We start from the raw sequence: 27,596 nt of genomic DNA, 5'->3' as shown, positions 1-27,596 counted from the left end.
GCTGAAAGACCAACAGTAAAAAACATCACATGGCATGTGGTCTGCCAGGTCATCTTTCATGACCCAAACTTTAACAAGAAAATACTGGAGTATCTGTTGTTTACTGCAGCGCCACATAAATGATACAAATATGGTGCCTCGCCACTGCAGAAACAGGGTAGTTCTTTTTCTTTTTCCTGCATCTCCACTGCAGAATCCAGGGTTAAACCAGTAAAAATACAGTAGAAATCAAACACAAAACCAACCATGTGAGAGAGGTAAGACTTTATGCATAAAGCGTTTTATAGTCTGTTTGTAATTAAAACATTAAAAGGAAGTCACCTAGACCGAATATTTTTGCACAATTTCTATTAAAAAACGTTCATTAAAAACATCAATCTTAGAAATATCTATTTATGTAAGCCAGGTTTTCTGCTTTTACCATATTTGTGCAGATTAATAGCCTCATCAAAGTATTCTTAAGAGATTTTAACTGGTTAAATTAAAACACTTTACCACATTGATGTTCCGAGTTACTGATTAAAGAAATCACAATTATCCAGGACTGTTGATTATACACTGACTTTTAAATTGAATGTATCAAACACGCAGTTACTGGTGCAGCTGCTGTGAGCATCTTCCTAGAAGACACATTTTATCGACTATAGTTATTCAAGCTCTGATTAAATTCATTTTCAGACATTTGAATTATGTTCTTGGATAAACTGCAGTCCTGATCCAAATTCTGCTTTTTGCTTTCGTCAACAGTTCAAGATTGCACCAGCTAAATAAAAATCCATTCCACTTATACACTTTAACAGTGTTTGAAGTGAGAATATATCTTTTTTATACAATAAAATAATCTGATATGTATTTTGTTTCACAGTTTATGTCTCAACATTAAAGCAGCACTGCTGCAGTAGAAGGAACCATATGTAGCAAAATCTGCAAAGAGTTTTACAATAAAAGTTTGAATGAAACCCTATATAAATAAGTCCACACACACACACACATATATATATATATATATATATATATATATATATATATATATATATATATATATATATATATATATATATGAATAATTAGGAGTTTAACACAGTTATAAACAAAGAACAATGTTTCACTGCTTTCTGTCCATCTTTATAACATCGTAACCTTAATGACTTTTTTTTAACTTTATGACAGTTGTTGTTCTTACAGTTTAGAAACATTCCCAAACAATGAAATCAGTATTGTCTGTGTCACAAATTAGTTATCTGTGGTAATATAAACAAAAATATTTTGTGACAAATTTGAAATTAGATGTGTTTATTAGGGCCCCTTTTGTTGTTGTTTTTTTTTTTTTTTTTTTTTTTTTACTCCTAAAATTATCTTGGAATGCAACTGAAGTATAGCTAAAATTAAAAAGACATCATATCCTGTGTTATCTATATAGATAAGGTTTTGGTGTTGAAATTTTTTTTTTAATTAAAGCAGAATGGACCTTGTATAAAATTATGAATAACCTCATATTTTTCTAAAAGTGGCTCACAATGAAATCTTTTTGTTTCTTTTTTGAGTTTTTACGGCACTAATGGCTCATTTTTATGGACAGTAGGCTGACAGGAAAGGGGGTAGGAGAGAGACATGTGGGAAAGGACCACAGGCCGGATTCGAACCCGGGCCGCCCGCGTCGAGGACTAAGCCCCCCATACATTGGTTGTGTGCGCTATTTTATTTTGTTTTCTTGCACTTACATTGTGGGGTAATAAATAAAATCACAAAAATAATCATATTGATAATAATGACAGTTCTGAAAGGATGAGAAGCATTTTTGCCAACTTTTAGTGAAGAGAACAGCGCCAAGCAGCAACAATCAGAGGAAATTTCATGTTCTGTTTTGTTACACACAACGAAAGATACAAGTTGGAAATATTACACACTGTCAGTTTCTTCAGGATATAATTTAAATGATTTTAAATTGGATCGATGCAAGGATGGAAAATGCTTGCGGTTTTGAAAAAGGAATATTTAATATATGTTTGAAGAAAGCATTTGCCTTTAGAAAATATAAGGGAAGCCCGAGTACATTTTTAAACCCGACTAGCCTAATGAAAGCAATATTTTAGTTTAAAATAAGTACAATTTGTGAGGCAGAAAGTTTGCTGACAAGCAAGAAAAACAAAGAACAATCTTCAGTTATACACCTATAAGCAGTGTAATGAGTTTGAAACATTCATAAAATCCAACACACTGTTCCTTCAGTCATGTGATTGATTCGAGTTTTTTTGTTGTTTCAGAAATCCTAAGCTTCAAAATTATTTTCAGGTTTTATATTAACACTTGTTTTGTTTTTTTGCCGAAAGCAATCTACTGCAGCTTACCAAGTATCTGCTTGAGCAAGCTGTGCTTGGAATCGCTAATGGACAACATTTTAAGGCTGTATACTGGCTCCAATAAAGCAGCCCAGCATGCATTCACAACAAATACATTTATGTAACACACAGCTGAGTTTATGATATCAAGTATTTTAGATAACGATATAGGACAAAAGTTATGTTTAACAATATTTATCTTTGCGATCCGTGATAAGGTCTGTTTTGGGCCCTTTCCTGTTTTTTGCAAATAAAAGTTTCTAAGAAAAGGAAAACAGCCATGATAATATACAACAGCATACTGGGATGAGCTACATTGCTTCTTGATCAATTTTTGTCACAATTTCTAGGTGTTTGAGCTTTTGGCTCTATGTGCATCTGCTTTTTTCCTTTGTCGCTTACGGTATATTCCTACAGAGCAACCTTTTTAGTGTATCCATTGTGTACTTACTTCTTATCCTATGTTCACACTGCATGCAATTTCAGCAGCAAAACCGCCTGCTGCTTTATTTTTGAGGCTTGTACCAATTAAGGTCAGATGTGCCTCAAAGGCATGTTTGATGCTCCTAAAGCGCATGCAGTAAATTGTGTCCATATGCGTTTGATGCTTCTGCTGCTCCTGTGTTCAATGGCAGAGAGCCGCTTTGCTATATTTGCTGTACCAAGTGGGTAAAATATCGTTTTAATAAATTTTTAAGCTAGAAAGTCCGCCTTAAAACATTGTCTGTGTGGTAAGTTCATCAAAATTGGAGCTGCACAGACCCGAAATACTGGCAGTGCGCTTTCACTAGAAAACCCCAGCAACAGCTGCCTCAGGCCAGCCACCTCTTGGGGGATTGCCCCTATGGTTTGTGGTGGCTTGTTTTTCCGGTATGCGCCACAAACTGCAGGCACTAGAATAATAAAAGCAAACGTATTTTGCCGGCAGGTTTCGACATTTTAAGTTAATTCGGGTATCAATAAACCGTTTCATTGAAGTTATCATAGTGAAGAAGTGCTGTTTTTGTCTCCCTGAAAGCTCGCAGATCAGCAAAAAAACAAATTTTTCCAACTCCAGGATCTGCTGCTTGTGAAGCGCTTCACGCGCCTCAGATGCTAGGAAGGGGGTGCTTCACTGCTCAAATACGTCAAAATATGCCGCTCTTGCTGCTCGAGACAGACCTTTTGATGCGTCTTGAAATGCGTCAACCATTGACTTTGCATGCAAACCAGCTGCTTCTGCTGCCAGAAGTATGTGTGTTGTAAACGTAGCATTAGTTTATATTTATCCTGGGTTATAGTTAGATTATTTTAACACATTTTTTCTTCAATTCTGCCCAGATTCTGCCAATTACTTTTCTCTGGCCCTCAGGTCTCTACCTTTATTCCCCTCATCTGCTGCTTATCCTCACCTGTTAGCCCTGCCTATTTACTCTCCCTCTATGTAAACTTGTAGGAGCCATGTTTCTTCTTTTCCCCATCGTTAACACTAAGGGATTGCATTTCATTTTATGTGCTGAGCGCTGCAGAGTGTGTGGTTATTTAAGGGCAAGAGTCATTTGTTCAGGTTTTGGGGCAAACTGTTTTCTACTGCACTCTATCTAAAGTACCTTCCTTTTTTGTATGATTGAATGCAAAGACAATTAGCCACCAGTGGGTATTAGACTTACTGTAGCAGACACAACAATATTTGGTTGTCCTTGTTTCTCTACTGGAATCTCCTGTTGTTCACATCTTATAGTTTTGTTCTTTGTGTCTCCATTGCTCTGCCAGGATCGTTACTCTTGTTTATTTTCCACTTCAGTTAATGGTTAACATTTTTTTTATTATTATTTCATTCATTACTGTAAACACAATTTATTTAGTCACAACCTCATTCTGCATTAAAGCTCTCTTTCAATCAATGACATAATCTAATTAGATGATTTAGATTCTCACAAATTTCTTTACCAGTTTTCACCGCAAATGCTCTTAGGTGTGTGGAGACAGAGCCAACCTCTTTATCTATATCTATATATCTATAGCCTTGGTATTTAAGTTAAATTGATATTTTCTTTTGATTATCACAAATTTGACCTTACAGTAATGGGGGAGTACCTCCCACTCCAACCCCCCCCTCTATCAAAGTGAGCGTGTAGATGATTCATTTCAGGGTTACTTTTTTTCATTAACCTTAAAATCTTGCTTGTCCCGAGTCCATTGTTTCAGGATTTTACTGTAACCTTTGTGTAAGAGTTCTCACTTACATTTGCATGCCTGAACCTTCCTGCTAACTTCAACTATCTTTTCTCCTGTCTGGCAACAAACCAACTTTAAGCATTTACCACCACCTAAATGGCTAAAGTGGGAAATTTATTGTCTTACTCTAGTTAATTGTAATGTGACCAAACTTTAGTGCCTCTGCAATTTAAAAATGTTTTTTCATTGAATTCAAATATCAGAATCAGAAATACTTTAAGTTGCCAACAAATATGGTCCATTCGTTGGCAACTTCGACTCCACAGGAAGAGCTGCTTTCTTATTGATGTACCGCAGGGCAAGGCATTTATCGCCAAGTCACCTACAGTACTTATATGAAGATTAGTTTATCAATGTGTGAAAGCATAAATGTTGGTTTAGTATAAAGCTCTTTAGTCATCAGTATGAGTAGAGAAGCCCCATATAGAGGCCTTGTCTTCTTTATATGTATATTTTATATATATATAAAGAAAACAATACATATAAATACAATATATATAAAGTATATATTATATATACTTTATATATATTAATTCAAAACTGCAACCATTTTCTTTTTATAACAATTCATGATACGGATAGTCATCTTATTGACTTTCTGAAGAATTTAGATTTTAAGTGGGATATTGATGTTTTTCAGTACTTAATCAAAATGCCAACACAAACAAAAACTGAACAAGATTTGAACTACTCCATACGAGCTAATGTGTCCAGAACAACTTTTAAATTAATAAACCACAGGGAAAGCGCTTCACTTTATCTCTGAACCCACTATATTGATGCTTGTGTTTTATAAAGATTACCACGTGTGACACTGCATTGGACAGTTTAACAATCAGAAATGCAATCATCCGTCTATCTTTGGAGTTGCAGTCTTCCAACTTGTCACAGTTGACTGTCAATCACAATATTGACTGTCGTAAGCTCTATCCTTCTATTAAGAGAGTGCATTTTCTGCAGACAGGCCACAATCCAGAGAATACTGGCATGTCACCAGCTGTTTTATAATTTTTAGGCTTCTTAGAAAAAATGTGAATTGCAGTAATTTAAGTTGAAAGCCGAGAAGTAACATCAAGTAGCAGCAAATACTTTGTCCAAAATCTAATCAGAATTGAGCTGAAGCCAACTGATAGATTGGTCCACCAACATAGAAATGCAAGCCAAAGAAAACAAAGACCTGCTAGTTTTAACTGCTACACAGTCAATCACATCGGTATATTTGGCATTTAAAGAGGCATTAAACCTGAACAGTAAACATTAAGGTAAAGACAAAAGACATTTTCTTTTCATATTAAGTGAGCAAAATGAGCAAAAGGACACATCAATGTAAAAGCAAACGCTTTCCATGGACAGAGATGAATAATGATGGAGAGTCTTGTTAGCTGTTAGTGAAGTGGTGTTTTATGCCTTTTATAGTTACAGATGCAGGTGAGTGAATATAGTGCATAAACAGGTGGAGGGTAAAAATAAAGCATATTTTTGTCATTTATATACAATTAAGCTGTGTATCAATACTTAAATCCCAAGCTACCAGATAAACTTAGATGTATTTGATTACCACAAGGGTTACTAATTAGTTAAACAATGTAAGCTTCCTCCAAGCTAAACATAAGCAAACAATGTAATTATGACAGAACATTGAAAAATTGTTCATAACCAGATGAACAACCAGTAGCTCCCTTTGGCAGTAGGCTTTTGTTTATCTGTTATATTTTCCAAGTCTCCTGTTTTGATTTTTGGAAATAGAATTGCATTTGACAACTTTTAGCCTTTTATGACATGTTCTATTAAACAAAATTCCCGTCCGTCCGTTATGGCTCTTATGCACAGTTCTGGTATTGTTTTCGGAGTGTCGTCCTGCAGGGGAAGGAATTTGGGGACATATTTACATCACTGATTGGTGAGTCGTTGGTGAACCATTGCTTAACAGGTGGTGTTATATCAATTGAAGGAAAAAATAAATACATTTTAAAACACACAGATGCTCAGAGATGGTAGAAAAAGCTGCACAAATTGTTATCACATACCTATTCTTAATATTTTTTTATAGGAAAATTTGTGATTTTATTTCCATTTAGAAAATCTAAAGTCATTTATTTTTAATAAGGCAATCTGTCTCTTCAAATATTACACTTCTTTCCCACAAAACTATGTCCAGATCTAATCAGCCCCATATGGTTGCAAATATGCTCTGCCCACTTAGAGCTAGTATGTTTCTGCAGTCATAATTAATGTCTCTTTCACAGAGATCCATTGGTCCTGTTCAAATCCCGCTCTCCATGCAAAGACTTCCTATGCTAAAGGTTACAACTGCCGCCTGTTCTGCTGCCACTCGGCTACCAGTTTGTTTTAACAGAGCAAAGAAATATTTCAACAAACAGAAAAGAGAGCAAAGGTTCAATCCTGGATGGAAACAGGCTAAAATGCAAAGTGCAGGATTAAATTTGGAGCAAAAAATAGCTATGAAAGGCATTACATATGAGCAGGGGATAAAACTTCCTAGGTAAATTTAGGCAAATTTCCAAGTATGAAAGATATCTCTAAGAGTATTGAGTAAAAGCAATTGAAAGCGGACATAAAGAACACTGTCCTTCTAGAATTACACTGGTTAAGGTAGCTGCTGGTTAAGATAGACTAGCTCTAATAGCTTGATTCTGATATTCTTTTTTAGGGAAAACTTAAACTTTCCACTTGGGAGTCTTTTGGGTTTGTTTGTTTTTTTCCACTTTTTGGATGGCGTGTGGTAAGAAGGATTTCTGCCAATAACTATTTTATTGACATTTGGCAACATGCATAACCACAGAAGCTTGTTGCTATATATATTTTTTAACCCAGGAGCAGTGTATTATCATCAAAAAAGGTATAATAATTCATCCACCACTGCAAGTACCAGCTGAGTTCAAATTAAGGCATTGGGGATATAGAGCAGGAGCAAGTAGAAGTGAGCATGAAACTTGAGCTTCGAAGAATCATTATGGGCAATTTGAGATCTTTAAGAAACAGGTTAGAAGAACTCCAAGCCTTAGAAAGGATCAAGAAAGAATATCAGCAATGAAGAACTACAGGTGGTGGATGAGTATAAATACCTTTGTGTTCACCTGGAGAACTACCTAGATTGTAGACAGAACTGTAACGCTGTCTACAAGAGGAGACAGATCAGCAGTAATTCCTAAGGAAGCTTAGGTCCTTCAGCTTTGACAGCAGGATGTTGCATATCTCCTATTAGTCTGTTGTGGAGAGTGTGATCTCTGCTGGGCTGCATCTGCTGGGCTATTGGCATCAGAGTGAAGAAGGCTGGCTCTGTTCTATGAACTTTTCTAGAATCTCTAGAGATGAATTCACAAAGTTATTCTTTATAAAAATGAAGAACATTGTGGAAAACAGTAACTTCTTCAGAAGACTGTTAAACAATAACAGTCTGCTTAAAAAAAAAAGGTTTCTTCAGATCAGGTGCAAGACCTCCTTTCTGGCCACAGCTACCAACACCAATGAAAACTACCCATGTGTTACTACAACATTGATTTTCCCTTTGGGATTAATTAACTACTTCTTTTATTAAATTTGAACTAAATTAAGTATTTTTTTTATTGAATCAAATTGAATTCTCTTATCGAGAAAATACATTCCTCAGTATGAAAGGCACATTAATAAGTCAAGCAACCTCTTAACGACTGCAGTTTGGAAGTTAAAACCAGGTTTTATTGTACAATGTTTCAAAAATACTGCAAAGAAAAAGCTGTTGATATACAAAACTCAATATTTTAATGAACATTATTCTAAATATTAATTGAATCTAGATTAAATGGGTTTGTCATGGATCATCATGAATCATGGATCCTTATTTACACTCAACTTAACAAAAAAGCATCTTGTAACAAAAGCAGGCTCATAAAAAGCTGATAACATCAAGCTAAAGTAAAAGGTGCACTTTTCCCTCTGAATTCTTATGAGCTTGTAGTGAAACAGAAGTGAACTTTTGCCCCTGTCAACAAAACTGTCTGATAATGTTTTTAGTAACTTGGCAATTATCCCAGTCCTTGACCTGAGTGGCAGAGGACCTAAAGGGAAGGGAGAGGGAAGAGAGCGCAGGACACAAGCTTGTCAGTGTATCGGACTGGGAGCGGCAGTAAAGCCGGAGGACGTAGACATCTCTGCGTCTGGCCTTTACTGAGTGGGCTCTGAGTGAGCTCATCAATATTCATTGACCTGCTCTGGCTAATGTCCCCAGCGACGGGCAGAATAAAGTTGCAGAGGTCGCACACTTCACAAACGGAGAGAGAGGGTGATGAGCGAATCTGCAGAAAGCGAGCGGAGATGATGAGAGACTGCAGATTTCAGACTAAATGAAGGCAAACGGAAGCAAACATCAAAAAGGGCAAAGCCTCGGGGCCCAAAGGGAGGTGGGGAGTTTATTACAATTTTAAAGTAAAACACATAAAACATGTAGAGAAAGTATGAGTACAAAGATAAAGACACGTGCACCTGTGGGGAACAAACAAACACAGAAACACTCCAGTGTAAGCAGGGTAAGACATGACAGGATAAGTGCAATGACAAACAAATACAGCTCTCTACTCCCTGCCCTGATTCATTATGTTATTTCTTTTTGCTCTCACGGTTGTCTGGGGAGGATCCACATTGTATAACATGGCACATGAGTATACATAATGCTGCAAGCCTCAAGAAAGTAGGAAGACGTGAGACAGGAAGCACTCAGACGACAGTACAAAAGAGAATAGTGGTAAAAAAGTAGCAGTATGTTAGAGTAAGAATTAACAAGGAAGCTTGTAAAAACAAATGCAGGCAGACATAAAAAGTCTTCACGGGATTTTCCTTCTTACTTTGAATATTAAACTCATTTGAGGCAGGAGGCCACGTTTTCTCGAATAATAAACATTCCTACATGTTAGCTGAATAATCAGGTTTTATAAACATGTGCATTCCTCTCAGCAAGCATAACAGCCTAGAATCACAGGGAATTTATTGACACACGGTGTTGGGAGTAATGGTTTCACATCATAACAAATGAGTTTTTATATGAACACATTTTCTCAAATTTTACATATAAGTAGCCATATTGGGTTACTTGCAATCTCGCCGCAGTTTTAGCAGCTTTTTAAAAAAACTCACACTCTGCCGCAGGAGAGATCTGGTTTCTGTTTTTAATGAAGGGACGGAGCATTAGCGGCTGTTTAGCATGCTCTGACAGACCGAGAGACGCAGACCCACAGCGAGGATGGAGAGCCATGTAAATCTATGATAGTGCTCCTAAACCAGACGCTCTTCTTAATGTTGCTGAGATTTGTTCTTTATTTTTGGGTAAAAACACTTTTTACATGTTAGTTACACATAACTAATACAGCAAAGCACCTTGCATTGCCCCACCAGTCAACAGCACTGACAGCTGGAAGCTTTTCCAGTATATCGTTCTTTACTACTTCCGTTCTAATGAAATCGCTTGCAGGGCATACTGACTTTTATATGGACATATTGAAAGTACAGTCCTCCTGGGAAGCGAGGGTTCTGAAATGGTGCTAACAACTTATAATTTCTCTGAAAATAATATTTTTATAATAATTTCCCCAAAAAATTCAAATTGTGTGCAATAAAATGTGATTTCCTCAGTTTCTTTTCATTACATCTCTTATAGACTAAGTGTACCTGTAAATAATATAACAGAACTCTCCATCTTTCTACGCAGGAAAACTTGCTCAATCAGCAGAATGACTAAGTACTTTTTTTGTCCATTTGCATAGTTCACTTGCAAAAAGTGCAATATGGAAGCAAGCCAAGGGGGGATAAAAATAATTAAAGTTTGCTTTTGGTCTGGAGCAAACAAGGGAACTAAAGGATTCTCAATTATTCTGGAACTCCACGAGTATTGTCCAAAGGTGGCGAGGAAAAGGCTTTAAGTTACAAACAAGAAATGTAGTTTAAGGTTTTACAGCCATGTTTAGGGTGCAAAATATAGTGCTCAGATCAGATTAGAGGAAAACTGAACACTTTGGCCAATGTGTAGAATATTGGGTGGACAAAAAAATTATTTCCATATCATGCAGACCATGAAAATGGTAGAGGCAGTATCATGCTCAGGAGATTTTTTTGTCTCGTTTGTTTAATTGGAGACAGGGAAACCTCATAAAGGGACATATTCCATTTTGATTCAAAAAAGCTTGTCTTCTCTGCCTCCTTCACTGTACTGTAGGTCACAGCCACATTTAGTACCCGATTGTATTTCACAACAGTAATGTAAACCAAAGTTCAGATTTCAACTTCTGGCAAATTTGCAGATCTAGCTTTAACGAATTTGCAAAATATGTGCCTTTCAGCTCGCTTTAAACTCAACCTTTGCCTCTCTTCGCTTTGATTTGCAGTGCTTCATTCACCCTCTACATTGGAATAGCATGGACATCATTCACTGCAGCTATGAAATTTGCGTTTGGTGTGGATGCACCTTAAGTCATTCAAGGTCGTATTTATAACATGACAAAATGTGAGAAAGTTAAAGTAAGAGAATTACAAGAAACCCTTTTTTGTCACAACACCATAGTAGAGCTTTGTTTATTGGAGCCATTGAAAAAAATTGACAAGAAAATGGTTGGTGTAACAGGGACTGATGTTTTATGGTAGGCGAATTTAGAAAAAGAACACTTTACCTGGTGCTGTAACAAAAACAAAAATAATAAATAACTTGCCAAAACAGATTTTGAACCAAAGTGTTCTTCTGCACTCCTCCCTCATCTGGGATTGCTTCATCTTTCTCCAACTATATCTGGCACAGTGCTGCCCACTCCTATAACTTCAACTGTCCTCTGGCTATTTTCTCCTCATCTTTCCTCTCGTCCGTCTCCCTCTCAACATCCTGTCTTTCCTTGTTTATTCTATTGTGCTGCCTCCCCTCTGCTTTTGTTTTTTTTGGTGACTGAATCATCTGTGATCCCACCGAGATGACAAAGTGTTGTGCTTCTCTCTCCAGGCTCCCAAGTTAAAAACAGAGCATAAATAAAGTTTTCTCAAAGAGCCGCGGGGGATAGATAAAAGCTGCCAAAACACACGGTATTACAGCTGAGGCTTGGCTATCATGACAATGACCCCTGATCTGTTGCATTAGACTGTGGCCGTAAGATAGCTTTCTCAAGCTCATCGCATTTATTATTTATCCACTTGGAAAGAAAAGACACTCCCCTGTCTTTCTCTGCACTCATGTATAATCCTCTCTCTGCAGTCCAGGCTCAATCGCTTTCAACAGACAATGCTCCTTTAGTTTCTCTATATGGCTACTCTGATGTGCAAAGCCTGAACCTCTCAAAATAATATATGTTTTTACATGAATACTTTTCTTTTCCTAAAAGTGGTCTTCAGAAATCAGTATGAATAAACAAACAAATAAATTAAAATGATTACATTTTAAATGATGGTAGTGCAAAACGGCGAGGACACTGTGCCTGTCAATAAACAAAAGCTCATTGTATTTTGGACACATTAAATCATAGGGGTGCAGCAGTAGACAAAAGTCTCTGTTTCAAATGTACACCAATTTTAAAGTCACAAATAAAACTTGTTTTTGTAACTTTAAATAAAGTAAAAAAAATTTAATATTTTATAGTTTTACTAAAGCAATAAACCTTTTTTAAAATTATATTTTCTTATTTCTTTTTTTTTTTTTTTTTTTTTTTACAAATTTAATAAAATTTAATTAAATTTCACTGTGCCTGTAAAATTGAACAACCAAGTGAAGATTATGTTGGATTGTTTGCAATAAAAAAAGAATAATAAGAGCATAACCAATGCCTGGATAGATTATATAACAGTTTAACTGCTTCAACAAGGGTTGGGATTTTGACCACATGATGTACAGCTGTACTTGAATGCAGGATATGAAGGGGTTTTAAATTCTTTTACTAACAGGGATTCATCCAACGTCATACAATCCATGAATTGGAATCAATGGAAGATATATTATTTTGATATCAGATTAATTTTCTTTGGTATGTGTAACATTTACATTTATAAATTAAGTTTAGCTGCTATATACAAGGACAAGGCAGCCATAGGGAGATTCAGGAGGATTTCCGTTGCCGTTCCAGCCGGTAGTCCCTGGAGGTTTTTTTGTATACTCCATAAAACGCAAGCCTATTGCTGCTCTCATGATCTGCACAGGGGAGAAACAAATTGTCCCTCCAAATTCGAAAAGCAACAGGAGCTGGCTAAATAAGCAAGAAAACAAAAAGAGATAGATGGAGGGAAGTTGACATACCTTTATAGAGGGGCCAGAGACAGGACAGGAGTAGAATGACTATAAGTTCGGTTAAACATGCCTTACAAGGCCTTATCATCCCATCCTAGACTAGGAATATACAGTAGCATGTTTTGGATGTGTTCAGGGAACACAAAATATTAAAAGCAGCTTATAAGCAGTTATATGTGTACATGATTCATCTAGTTTATGAGTTAAAATTAAAACCATAAAACGAGCAAGAGAAAGGCACACATTTCAGTACTGTAAAAGAAAACATTTAAACAGAAAGTGTGCTTAATTTGAAAAAGATATTTGAATAAATTTACATCTTGCTCTGCTTCTACATTAATATTTGTTTATTAAAGGATCCCGATAAGTCTCTACTAGAGAAGAGATTACGCTTCTCTGGGTCCATATATGCTGATCTTTAGCAGAGGAAGAAAATTACAAATCGGTTGAGTAATTTGTTTACCGTTTGTGTGTTTAGTGCTTTCCCTGTCTAGTTTTTATATTTTGTGTCTTTTGTGTGCTGTTATTGGTATTAATAGGCAAGTAGCGCATTGTCTGTTATAGTATTTTCTATTTCATATACACCAACCTATCTATACGACGAGTCAAAACTTTCTCTTCATAACTTTGCTTTAGACAATTATTGAGGAGAGAAAACACAAAGGATAATGCATGCATGCAATACTGCTTGGTGAACTGCAATACAAGAGAAAAACATTTACATTTAACACATCAACCTTTTCCTCAGAAAATATGTTGTTAAGCCTATTGTGACCAAATCAACACCAAATGCTGAGTCAGTATTAAATTTATTGTTGAATTATGTTTCTAACCCAAAACTCCACTTTTGGCATGCTGCTTTTGGTGTCAAGAGTCTTTTTAAGAGCTTGGGTTTGGGAGTGACATGCAAAGAACTCAGCTTCCATCCCATCTGATTCAATTCAATTCAATTCAAGGATAATTTATTAATCCCAAAGGTAAAATAAATACTGCAGTAACTAAGTTGAGATGAGGCTGTAGTTTCTCAGCATTTGTTTGGATTCTCTAGATTTCCAGCAACAAACCTAAACTGAGCCTCAGTGTGCATTGTCTTCAGCAGCTGAGTCGTGCACTGTAAGCATTCATAGAGGCTATAGTGGTCGAGTGCATTATTTACTCTGTTAAGGGAAAACAGTTTATCCTATTTCCAGATTCCTCAAAAACACTGAGTGGCCCATTGCTCATTTAAAAAATACTGTGACTATTTTATTGGCTGGTTTCATGACTGGTTTAAGGTTAAATTACCGTATGTTCTTTCCATATTTGGATTCTGACTGCCACAGTTATCATTTAATCAATCGCTTGCCCAATAACTGCTGGGGATGGGCTGTTGATTTTTGTGGAGGTTTTTAAAACATCTGGTACTGATTTCATGTCAATAGGTATAGGAAAAATTGGTGTTGCACCGATACCAGTTTCGGACGGGGCCCCGATCAGCACTAATATGTATGTTGGTATCGGTATCGGCGAGTACCAACAAATAGGGCACCGATATCATTTTGAGAGCCAAAAGGTTTTTCAACTATTGTCACCCATGGCAATTATATTGCATCCAAGTAGTATGCAGTTCTTCATATATACACACACATCAATTTCAAACAGACGGTATCAGTATGGTATCAGTATCGGCCAATACTGCACAGCCAGGTATCGCCGCAACACTATTAAAAATGCATTTAATAATGCAATACTCATTTGTTATATTACCTGCTTTTTTACGTATATTTAAATGCTTTTATTACGAATATTTAAATGTGTTTTACACTTTTATTCGCTGCATGTAAACATACCCTGAGCCTCTATAAAAGGGGAAGTTGAAAGGGTGGTAGCCAGGAGTTCACTTCCTGTGTCTGGGACCAGGTGTGTGGTGGATCCATGCTGTTGGGTGGATAGGCTAGGTTGGGAGGAAAATTGGTTTTAAGTTGATCCTCTTCAATAAGTGTGTGCTATTTTAGTGTTTTTTATACAGGTCCGTATTATTGGTGATCAGGTGGTAGCATTACCTAGGCGTGTGGTTGTTTGACGCCGCAGGTAGGCTTTTAGATTTACTGTTAAGTAACGCAGGTAAGCAGTGTTTCAATGTGCTTAAACTGATTTGATTATAGTGTTTTAATGAGCCTTAAATAATTTTGTATTTTTGCTTTGACATGGTCGTAAATGCTTCCTGATGTCCTTTTGAGTTTTATTTTCTGTTTTTGTTAGTCTTCTCAGGTTGCATTGTTTGTTTTCTTCTAAGCACTTGTGAGGAGGGACTAACAACTTTCCATTTATTTTGTTTGTTTGTATGTTTGCATTCCTGTTAATTTTAGATATTTGCATTTGCATTTTATTTATAAATGATAACGATTTGGAAAATTAACTTTCGATTATTTTTTCCCTTTCGGCCACAGCAAACCATATGTTGGTTTCACAAGCATGAAACTCACATTCAACCCATAGAAACCCCAACTCTGAACTGTAACACATGTCTGAAGATAGGGAAAAACAGAACTGAGCTCAAACATGACTGCAATGTGCAAAAACATAGTAAGAAGAGAGAGGAGGGGCGAGAAATCTATCAGGAGTCCCTTTTCTGCACCAGTTTCTATGAGTGCCATCCCTTGCTTTTATGTTGTAATTTTAGCATTACAGTGTTGCACACAATCAATCTTTAAATAAACAACAGATGGAGACTTGTAGAGTAGCAGGAGAGAAAATGGATGCAAGCAAGAACAAACATTATGTAATGCATATGTCCCATCCTCTTGCAAACACACAGGCAATATTTACATTCATTAAAGTGAAAATATGAGCCTTCACCATTTTGACTTGTATATTTTATTAAATGTCGACAGGCATTTCAATCTTCCTTGCCATCTGAACCTTTTTTAGAAAAATCATGACCGACAACGACAAAACTGCTGCCATGTTATAATACAGGTGACAGCAGCAAAGTGAGTGTGTCATTATTATCAAGTTAAGGCTCAGGTTGATATTTGTAAAATCCTGACACCATTATATTGAAGATTTCTACCAACTGTTATTGTTTCTCAAGGAAACATTTAAAACAAAAATAGGATCTTGTAAGCAAAGCAAAATTTAACACTGGTAAAGTTGGAGGCAGATATTACTGTAGGGAAGCAGCTAAATAAAAATTATTTTCAGAGAAAAGCTGGTTGGTGAACTGAACAAAGGTAATTGAATATTAAATTTCATCCACCTGTAGAGACCTGCAGAATTTACTTGTACTCTCTGGGAGTTTCTTCTATATTCTCTGCCTTATAGGAGAAGTTAAAACTCAATTGCCTTTTCCAGGTAGTCAATCATAACATAGTTTAAAATTTTCTTATCTTAAAATAAAACAATAAATGAAATGAGTTGTGTAAGAGTACCATGCAAAAAAAAGCACACAAAGAAACAGGAGAAGTCCAAATGGAGTAATAATGTTAAGCCTTGGTAAAACTATTTAGGAGCTATTGGCTTAAGAGATGTCTTACAAACTTGCTTTATCCATGTTATAACAAGCTTAGACGAGTTCTTGGGAGAAATGTTCCTGTTGGGATACAGAACTGCATCTCGGTTTAATCTCTCTAACTATTGATTTTAGTTACGGTTAAAACATCTGCAGACAGGTCTATTTTTTCCTTATCCCCCTTTGTTAAAAATTGAACCGAAACTATGATGCTACCTAACCTACTCACAACATAGGGTACAGTGGTCCCAGGTCTAAAAGTCTTATCTGAAATACCTCAAGTCAAATGGTTTAAAAAAAAATAAAAAATGAATAAAACCCTCACTCTTTTATTTGTCTAGGCATAAACAATTTCCCCAAAAATTATTTTGAATTTAGGTGATTCTGAAGCATCAGCTTTTATCATAGTCTGCACCCCGTCACTCATAGACACATAAGCCTCAAGTTATCGTGAACAATGAAACATGGAGTTTCAGCATTTCAGTTTGAAGCACAAGTCTTGATGGTTTGCAAAACATCAATGACAATGCATACGCATGTCGTTTTATCTAATGAACACACCTGGTTTGGAGTATTGCGGATCTAAGTTCCAGGTAAAAGTCCACATCTAAATCAAATCAATATTCTTCAGCAGAATGGGAAAATGTATGTCCACAGACATTTTCCATGTGATCTGACAGAACACGAGCTATTGTGCAAAGAAGAGTAGGAAAGAATTCATATCCAGATGTCCAAAAGGACACACACTACAGAGGATGTGCATTGCTTTACTTTTGCGACAGAAAGTAACATTTCTTAAAGTATGACTACTTTTTCTAAAACCCCAAATGTGAGATCAACTAAAAACCACAAACATCAAATGATCTAAGTGTGATGCAGTGGCTTAAAGTCAAGCAGTGGTTAGGACGGGTTTAATGTGCAAACACAAGAGGCCTCTTAGCTGCAGACCCGAGGCCAGCGAGAGCCTCTCTGTGTTCTGCTAAGCCCAGTTCATCTATTCTACGCAGACAATGCCCTGCAAGGCCAAACAGCTCAGCACCAAAACGGTGTGTCACAGCAAATGATCCATGACAGTGACAGGGCGAAAAGGCCTTGTAGCATGAATCAATGATTGGGCCGATGAGGAGCTTAGATGATGACATTTCGTGCGCACAGTCCTGCATGAGCACCTGGAGGTGATTCTCTCTGCAATCCCTCTCTAGGCTGAGTAACATTTAAAGTAAACACAGGCATAAAACCTCATGGCTGTGACCTGGCTCACTTTACTTCATTGCTCTCTGCAGATTTCAATTTAAGTGTTTGTGGCCTGATGTGGTTGTTAGTGGTAGCACTGCTGTGGGATACAGCATTATAATTAACTCCACCTTAAACAGCAAGCAGAAATAGAATCGCATTAACGGGCATTTAGCAGAATGCAAACATTTACCCTGACATCATCTTTTTCTTTTTGAAATGTTAGAGAGAACTTACACTTGGTTGACCTTGGTCATTGATGTAAAGGCCACAATATTCCCAAAGACTTGCTCTCAGACATAACAGACCATCCAATCTTGACAGTAGTGGCATTTGAATGCCCTGCTGTTATGACTAATCATTCAAAATTAAGTCACAAAATCCATTCCCACTGTCACCCTGTATACCCTTCTCCTTTCCCCCCCATAACTCAATCCCTCCACCAGACTGCCTAAATGTCAGCATTTCAATTGGGCTCATTAATACCTTCCTTTTAAGGTGTCTACAATGAAGTACTGTATTAGGATGCTAAACAAGGGACAAAGAATGATAGATTGGAAGGGTGAGTAGCTCAAAATTTTGTTTTAATACCATCCCTCTATCTGTTTTCTTATATACATCTCCAACCTCTCCAACTAATATACCTCCTGTGTGTCTCTCCAATTCAATCTTGTATATCATCCCAGGTCTTTGAGAAGTGAAGACTCTGAATCATGTGGCAGGTGTTCCCACTGACACAGCTGAGCTTGACCCAGCCTTGACTAAACAGCATGTAATGATGGCCTTCTCTAATGTGCAATGTTAATGCCAGCCCTCATGTTTAACCCTTTATAAGACAAGGTACTCTTTCTGGTCACTTGCATACCCCTTACATACTGACTCCTCCGTCCTCCCAGTCAGTGAGGTATAAGAGCACCATTTTTCCAATTTTACCACTGTGCAAACGCCCATTTTTCCAATTTTACCATCAAATTCAGGACCAAAGTGAGGACATTTTGCTGGTCCTCACATGTTATTTTGCTAATGGTTAGGTTTAGGTCTAAGGTGTCAATTGGTTAGGGTTAGGGTTAGAGTGATGTATGCATTGGTAATGGTTAGATTTAGGGCTGGGGCATAGAAAGGTTTGAAAATGACTGAAAATCAATGGAAGTCAATGTGAGTCAACACATGTGCCTCACTACGATGGCAGAACGTGTGTGTGTGTGTGAGGCAACCTCAGAATTAAGGACTTCATATTTGCACACTAACCAAATACAGCAAATTAAAGCATAATTAACTGTAAGGAAGTTGTGCGTAGGAGTAACTGTATCAGTCCTGTACGTCAAAGCGTTAACTTTTATAAAACATAAAGCAATCATCACAGCTTGTTTTTTAGCGCCTTCCATGTTGGTGAGCTCTACAGAGAATAGAATAAATTGAAGGGTTTTTGTGTCTGAGGTAACCTGTGGGACATCGTTAGAAGGGAGCTGTGCCGATTAGTAAAGGACCCAAGAGTCCGGGGGAGGGGGGGGGCTGCTCCTGTCTAATCCCTCCCCAGCTTATTTCTCTACTCATTTGACATATTTTTTTTCCTAAAGAGATTTCTTTCTGCTCCCTGCTGTCTTTGTCTTCTGGCAGCAAGGAGACTCGATGGGGTCAGTACTGACTGAATCTGTAGCTCAGCCTTAGGGCAATTTGCTGCCATGCTTATGGGTGGCAGGAGCTCCACGATTAATCTTCTGTAGCTTTCAGCCGTGCCGTTGACACAATGAAAAGTTGTTCAAATAAAAGGAAAACTATAATGAATAAAAGAGTGAGCATGAGTCAAAACTGCTTCTCCGTGGATTAGATATGGGTTGCAGCTGAATCGTGAACATAATATTTAAAATCAACCAAAATTAGAACTAATGACAGTTAAATCAGAGCTCCACTACAAGTATCCAGCTAACGCGTTGGGCAGCCAAAGGGAAGAGAGAAAGAGACACAGAATCACTTTATTCGAAATGAGACTTGCCCTTACTGCGAGTTGTCTTTTACAAGATTAATTAACAGATCCCTTGGATGTACTCTCCTTTAAGAGAGCATGTGTGTGTCTGCTTCAGTAAGAGTATTTCATCAAAGCCTGCCAAATGTCAGGAGTTCACCCAATTAGCTAAAGAGTCCAGGCCCACACACCTGTCTACCTGAGCACACAATGGCCTGCGGCTGCTCGCATGCATTTATACATTAATTAACCAGATTCGGCCATGAATTAGTCAGCAATATAACTTAACTACTAGCCACTCAAAGGATGGATACACCTGGGAGGAGAAACGGGGGAGGCAGAGCCAGACATGGGCAAGACCAATAGACATGTCCCACACAGGGCTGAGGATATGAGACTATATGCAGATATTTAGGAGTCTGTCAAAAACGTTTAATAAACGCCTTTTCCAAATGTCATCGCTTAGAGCAAGCCTGAATCAGAAGAACAGAAGTTTAACATTAAAACAAACACTAAATCTAAATCTATTGGGTTTTTGGTTCGCTACTTTGGAAGTATTTCTTTGAATAGTAACTGTATGTGATAATATATAACCAGCATAGATGTAAGGAGTTTGTAATGTTTCAAGAAATGCTGAAACTAATTGTAACAAGGCAAGTAAGAGCATCCACTGATTCTCTTTTCATGCAATCCAACAAGAGTGCACATCTTGTAGATGGATGTGAAACATGCCACTGTGCAAATGCCCTCAGCTGAATTTTTTCTCATCTTTTTCGGGCTGCAACTTAAGATTATTTAGCAACTCGATCAATCTGTTAAGTATTTTTTTCGATTAATAATCGGATAGCCAAAGATTCCTTAAAGAAGAATTTTTTACGTAAATATAAATCTTTTTCCACTTGAGGAATTCTGAATAGAGCAGAATGCTGACCAAAAATGTCTTTCTTATCTTAAATGCAAAATATTTTCAAATTTTCTTCACAATTTTGGTATAATTCATTCAATTCAATTCAATTCCATCAGCTAAAAGCATGTTTTAGAGTCTCTATACCCCAGTTAATGATAATTTCAATAATCGATTAATTTGATTCATTGTTTCAGCTCTAAATCTTTAATAGATATCTCGCTTTATATATTTTATAGTTTCTTTTTTTTTATTCTTCATACTGTGTTGATCTTTTTTTCAGCATTTGGGTAAAGATTTTAATTTTTTCATGTTTTTGTTTTATCAGTTTTCTGAAAAAGAATTAAGCCATTTTCAATGCGTCACAATTTTCTTTTTTTGTTCATTAAAGGCTTTTAAAATCAAGGGATTAACCAGTGTTGTGTGTAAACATAAACAACATAATGGAAGACAAGATTTTTAAGTGAATCTGAATGCACTGAGCAGAGGTGGCATTAAAACTTGTCCTGAATGATCCGATTAAAGCAGAGTTTCGCTTGGTTAAAGCATATGCAGCACTATTTAAAAGGCCAGTAAGGGTACCCTTCCTTCCCTGTGATGTGTTTTTCTGTTTGCATAAAAAGTCAGAAACCACCGCATGGTTTATCCACTGCTGCACTGCTTGTCAGCTTTCATAATTATCTAAGCACACCTTACCAAATAAGCTGCCATGCAGGCTCCAGGACTGGAATAAAAAATGGCTGAAGGAGAAGCCCAAATGCAAAGAAAACTTAAAATGACCCACAAAAAGCATCAAAAACTGCTGCTCAGTGCATCTTTCTCTCTGGAACTGAAGCATAACGAATTTAGGGGCAAATTACTTTATTCAATTATGCCATTTCATATTGCACTGAGTGATTTTCTGATCCACCCCTTTTCTTGTTTTCTGGTTCTACTAATTTATTCATTTTTTTCCTCCTTGAATTTAAGCAAATTCTCAAAAGCAATATAACAAAACCTCTCTAATCTCCTCAGAATTAATTACTTTTTAACTTTTTTGAAAAATGCTGGTAATAATTGAATTTTCTCAAGTACTCTAAATGAACACTCAGAGTGCAGTGGATAAGTCATTGCCATTACTAGGTTGTGTGTTGCCATCACCTCTCTGTCTTTGAGCACAGCTTGGGTCCTGTAAAGCAGGAGAAGACGGACGTCGCTGTCTCTGAGACTGAAGTTACTCTCCAGGATCTGCAGCACGTCGATGCGAGGCCGCACAGGGAGGGAAGCGTCACCACAGAATGGGCGCAGCCAAGCCAGCAGGTCATCTGAAGTCACAGTGCTGTCACTGATGGAATAGGGGAAGACAGACAGCAGTCAGACAGGCCAAGGGAGATAAGGACGGCTTAGACTGGCAGGAGACGTGCCTGGGTTACTCTCAGAAGAGATCAGCAGGTTGGGCTTAAAAAAAAATTACCTTACAGTGAAAAAGCTCAAAAACCAATAGGAGCGACATCAAGACTTCTGGAATCATTCGACAAAACAAAAACAAAAAAAAGAATAAAACTTAACAATAATAGAAAAGATTTTAAGGCTGTGAATTTTTGTGTTTTTACTTGATACTTTAGAGCATTGCATGTACAAAAAAAAACAAGGGGGGGATCTACATGAAACTCTCCATGATTCAGAGAGGTCTGTGGCATGTCTTAGCTATAACAAGGCGTACAGAAAATGATTACAGATGAACTGATTGTTTGGATTAATTCAGGTTTCTTAGATTATCAACACAATGTGCAGAACCTGAAATACAGTTTTGCAAGTGGTGAACAATAAAATCTGAATCAGAATCAGAAATACTTTAATAATCCCAGAGGGAAATTACTTTTTGTTACACACTCCAGTTACAGTTTTATATAATATATACACACATCCAACTACACAAATGCTCTTTAATTTGTGAAAATTTGAATGTGCAAATCAAGGATGTGCTTCCTGATACAATTTGGATGCTGACTAAAACACAAGTAGTGCAGAAACTAGGACTGAGATACAAGTTTGATTATGGATCCGAACAAAATTCCCTCAACCATAGACATTCTGACTCTCTTTGCTTCTCAGCCATTCCTTTTTTGGATTTACTGATGATGTTTGGGTCACTGCTCTGATGACCTTTTGACATTTGCCAGAAATATGGTGAGCAACAACTCTTTTAAGGCCTACTCAAACTTAGAGTAGCGTATATTCAACATCTCACCATATGTCCTCAGGAGGTTTGAGTCTAACAGTATTAAGATTATTGGACTTTGCCATAGTTTTTTTTTTTGTCAGGAAGCCATGAGTGGACAAATGTAACCTACCCGCTCTGCACGTTGTTGTGCACAGATGTCACCATCATCTCCAGCACTCTGAGCGGTTGAGGGTAACTGGTCAGGGCATTTTGGTCCCCACTAAAAAAGCAAATAGTATCAAAATATTAAGAGTTAAAACCATGCAGGGTAAAAATGGAGATTTAAAATAATGTCAAGAGAGAAAAACTGCAATGAAATTATTTCTTGTTTGGGACCATTTCTTTTAGAAATGACTAACAGCAAATGGATGTTTAAAGGAAGCACAGTTTTGTAAAAATTAACCATCCCGCAGGCAACATGAACCAAAAAAAAAAAATCAATTTGTAGGGCAAAGAAACCTCACAGGCTCCATGAGCTTGTTTAATTTACAAGATCATTTAAAGTTGAAAGAGAATTACAACTTCAAATGAGTTGTAACTTAAATAGATTAAGGAACAAACTAGAAAAGTTGAAAGAGTGGCTGGAACATCATTAGTATAACTCTGTTATTGTGGTTCTGGAATCTGCTGCTTCCCTTTTGTTGCTGATGGGACTGTATTCATGCAAAGGAAATTCCTGCTTGGCATATATATAAATCAAAAAATATACAAATGTTCTTCCAACAAGGAGGAAGATGACACAGCATTTTCTCTTTTGCTTTTTCACAGTTAGATTTTTCTCCTTTGAAACTCACACACATAAAAACCCAGAGTGGTTATGACAGATACAAAAGACAGCCATTAGCGTTAGACTCGGCTCTGCCTGCTGCACCAGACCGGAAAGCTTTTTGGGGGAGCCAAAAACCAGACTGGCTCATTCATAACTGCCAAACACTTTAGGAAAGCCCCACAACTAAAGGTAAGAGCATATTTCTGAATGCCATGAACATGAAAAACTAAATATATCACTAATTACATAGAGCAAAGCTTTCTGTGAGCAGACACAAAACCAACAAGCAGATATATGGATGCGTGGATGAAATCTGGAGAACATCGATAAGAGGCTGCATCAATTATGGTAAGATAATGAATCAGAGAAAAAGCACAAAAATGCATAAAAGAGTGCATGTTTATCACGTATAGTGCTTGCACATCTGCATGAATATAAATGAGAGTCTGGGGACGTGCACAATCTGTTGGTGTCTAAATGCAGGTGCCATTAATCTGCAGCATGCATCATTGAGCAGCCATGAAATAGCAGGAAATCAGCCTGGAATATAATCAAGGTGATTGATGCTCATTTATCAAGCCAATCAGATGACCAGATTAAATTTGGCTCCTTCTGTAAATCCAAAGAGGTCATCAAGGCTTAAAGGGCCACAAAAAAGAATAGACCATCTATAATATTTTAGGCCATATCCGAAACCCAGAATTTCCTTATTTCTCTTTTTTGGTTAAGTTCTGTGAGGGGGTGACGTTTGGCATGCTGAGTCATACAATAGCCACGTATTTGTCATTCCTTTTAAATCTAGCCGCTCTGCAGGCATGTCAGCACGAATCATCTCTCCGTTTCTTCTGAGTGCTCAGAGCTGAACTCCCACAGGCACCTTCTGTACATTCAGGCTTTTCCTTTGACAGCATTCGTCCCAGCAACCTGCTGAGCTCAGAGTGGACTGACATGTGGAATATTTTCTAATAAATGCTGACAAAGATTGTGTCGTGGGTGGTTTGTTCAGGTGGCCTGATACTAAGCATGCTTTTTATCTGTATTTTGATTTAAGACATGCTTTGAGTCTTTTTACTGTAATCATTAAGAACAGGTATAAAATGAAGCAAAAGGATGATGATGTTATTTGGCAGGCATTTACAGAAAAAAAAAAAAAGAATGAAGACCAGAAAACTGCAAGACATTGATTTTCCTCCAGCAAGTAAAAAAACTAAATATAAAAGGATTTTTAGCTGCATTTAGTGAAAAAAAAGTGAAAGTGCAATCTACTGATCCTGTCAATTTTAATAAAAAATACTATAAAGACTAAAAACGCAGGACTTGTTTTCATTTTCTGCTAAAAATAAAAAAAATGTCTGCTATAAAAAGAAAAAAGGTTTAACCTTGTAAATTGTAAAATAATTTCTAACTCCATTCTCAAATTCCAGAGTGTAAAATGTGATTTTAAGTGAGATTGTCAGGCTATTAATATTAATTCCTATAGAGTGTCTCTGTTTTTTATTGTAATTCAAACATCAATCTATCAAGTATAAATCGAGGATTTCAATCATAAAGCTTCTAAAAACAATGACAACATGCTGAATTGATAAGTTTGGTAATTCCTCATGTAGGTGTTTTTATCAAAATCTAAAAACGTGTCCTTTTAGATTTATCTAATCTGAAAACCAAACACCGCTATCCTTTTTCTTTGAAACAATATGACATTTTTATAAAATATGACAACAGTCATAAAAAGTGACAACAGGTTTAAACAACTTGAAAGCAACTTATATTCAGATCCAACATGTACTTTAAAACCAATACTATTTCCAAGAAAGAAGATTTTCTGAAAGAACATACATTTTTAAAATTACAAATGACAGCTTTTGGATGAGCATTTCCAGCAGAAAGTTCCTATCGTATTTCAAAGAGGCAAAAAGATCACATTGACAACTCCTCTGGCTGTTTTGGGCATCAATAAATATAATAGTAAGTGCTGCCCTATCAAGCGCAGTTAAACACCTGCAGGGAAACAACTGTATGGATGTGAAAACAAACTAAGAAACGGAGGAAAGTGAGTGATCTTACCTGAGCGCTGCTACGACCCTTCTGACAGCCTCTTCAAGCACAGTTTTAACAGACAGGTGGAGGGGTCCAACAGCCACACCAAGAAGCTCTTTAATCTGCTCCAGGGGAAGTCCATCAGTTGCCATTGTGACGGCCAACTCGCAAATTTTTGACCTTTCAGAGCGCGACAAATCATAAAGTTGACTATAGCGTCGTCGTTGTTCCTGAAGTAGACAGATATAAAAAGGACATAAGTGGAAACCAAACCAAAAAAGAGTCTATTGAAGGTTATAATTTAGGTAAACTGGGCTTGGTTAGCATTAGGGGTAAATTAAAACCTAAATTACATTAAATCAAAGTGAATATCCTATTGTCTTGCACATATAGTCCTACTCATACTTTCTCCTAACATGTTGATTAGAGATGCCAGAAGAGAACAACTATATTTAACGATCTGCTTTGACACCAAGATTCCTAGATAATAAGTTCACAGGAAACTGTGTAATCAAAATGGGTCTTTATATTACCAAGACAATATTGAAGACTTGAAAATTATATCGTATTATCTTCCTTTCTTTCTGTTAAAGCGAGACAGATGAGAGCTATTTTATACTGTTCACTTGATAACGGTATGTATTCATCAGCGTTGATGCAGTTAAAGACTGAGGAGTGCCTGATAGGATAACATTTTTATGCAGCAGTTTCACTGCAGTCCCTGATGTTCATGGCAATATAGTCTGAGGCTGAGCGCCTGATGAAAAAATGCAGCCGTTTGGGTAATATGCTAATCATGTGCAATGGACATGATGATGAGTGAATGTGCTATAATATGAAGCTTTCAGTTCATCAGCCTGGGCTCTACCTCCCAGAGGAATAAGAGTTATGGAGCAGCAGTTAACTTTTGAGAGTAATGCTTTTTTACAGAGAACAGGTTCAATTCAGAGATTTATCTGGATGGTAATATGTAAACTTTCTGAATGAAGTACTACTATTTCAGTACGTCATACTACACATATATATTACAGTATCTGCTAAACTATTTCCTACTACCGGAACATTTTTACATGTGTTGTAAAAACAACCTCCAGTTTTATTTAGAATTTTATGTGATGGACCAGCAAAGAGTAGAGGGTGATGGTGATGTACACTCTTTTTTTGTCCTATTAATATACATTTAAATAGTGAGGGATGCATAAATGCTCAGTACCTCTGGGTAACTGATATCCTCTGGTTTTAAAGTGGCTTTGAGACATTTTAAAGGGACGTGGAAAGTAAGACAGAATAAAGGCGGTTGAAAATTACTCCACTCCACACTTCTCAGATTTTTATTTCTAAAAATCTTTAGATTTATACTCTGGTTTGTTTACACATTCCAGTCATTCGCTACATGTGTTAGTCTATTAAGTCCTGATAAAATACACTGAAGTTTATGAATGTAATGGGACAGATTCTTAAAGAAACTATAGTGGTATAGGTAGTTTTGCACGGCAGTGCAAATAAAAACCTAATTCCGGGTCAGTGTAACTATGTCCATTTGAAAAATGACTCCCTTATGGCTGAGGAGAACCTCTACAGCTCCAGGTATCCATCTTTATCTCCTCATCTGCCCTTTCCCTCTCCTTAATATGTTTTTTATCATCTAAGGCTCCTCTAAGAATGTAATCGCTTCACCCACTAAAGGAGAGAGGTTATATTAAAGGGAATAACGTGTCAGATAACATGTACTGCACACATGCACCTGTGACTCTGCTTGAACACTTGTAATACTTGTACCTTTGCCTTTATTACAGAGGATTTGTGGTCTTAAACAGATAAATAAAGAGCTAAATATCACTAGCTTACACGGCGCTGTGGTCAAGCCAGTTCTCGATGCACCATGGTGGTCGCATAGCAACACCCATCTCACTAAATCATAACGCCCTGTTTCTCATGTAGTGTTTACACATGTGCATGGGCACAGTGAGGTGACAGAGGGGTTAAGCCAGTGTGACTTTACTTAATGAGATACAGCAGGGTGCATGAGCCATGTATACGTCCATGCGGAGGGGGCTCATTTTAAACAGCAGCCAGTAGATTTACATTAATACACTCTTGACTGGCCCCTGTGTGGCCGGGAAGAGCTTAGCAGAGCAGACCAGCCAAAAAGGCGACCATATATACAGGATAAACACTCTGGAACACCATCTG

At 37.0% G+C, this 27,596-nt stretch overlaps 1 protein-coding gene and 1 long non-coding RNA gene across 2 annotated transcripts in view; one reads left to right on the top strand and one right to left on the bottom strand.

The window, feature by feature from the left end:
* nbas (NBAS subunit of NRZ tethering complex) overlaps positions 1 to 27,596 on the bottom strand; it is a 241,803-nt gene that overhangs the window by 47,006 nt on the left and 167,201 nt on the right. The window contains exons 47-49 of the mRNA XM_038276549.1: positions 25,431 to 25,633; positions 22,728 to 22,817; positions 21,535 to 21,718 (exon numbers count right to left, since the gene is read on the bottom strand). Of these exons, the coding sequence (XP_038132477.1) occupies positions 21,535 to 21,718; positions 22,728 to 22,817; positions 25,431 to 25,633 (477 nt within the window). The remainder of the gene's footprint in view (positions 1 to 21,534; positions 21,719 to 22,727; positions 22,818 to 25,430; positions 25,634 to 27,596) is intronic.
* On the top strand, positions 23,443 to 24,294 carry LOC119777596. The gene is made up of 3 exons (XR_005279938.1): positions 23,443 to 23,555; positions 23,638 to 23,714; positions 24,169 to 24,294. It is a non-coding gene; the product is annotated as an uncharacterized LOC119777596 (long non-coding RNA).

Source organism: Cyprinodon tularosa, unplaced genomic scaffold (assembly GCF_016077235.1).
Source record: "Cyprinodon tularosa strain WSP-4 unplaced genomic scaffold, ASM1607723v1 ctg125, whole genome shotgun sequence".
Lineage (NCBI taxonomy): Eukaryota > Metazoa > Chordata > Actinopteri > Cyprinodontiformes > Cyprinodontidae > Cyprinodon > Cyprinodon tularosa.
This window is presented reverse-complemented; position numbering and strand designations above follow the sequence as displayed.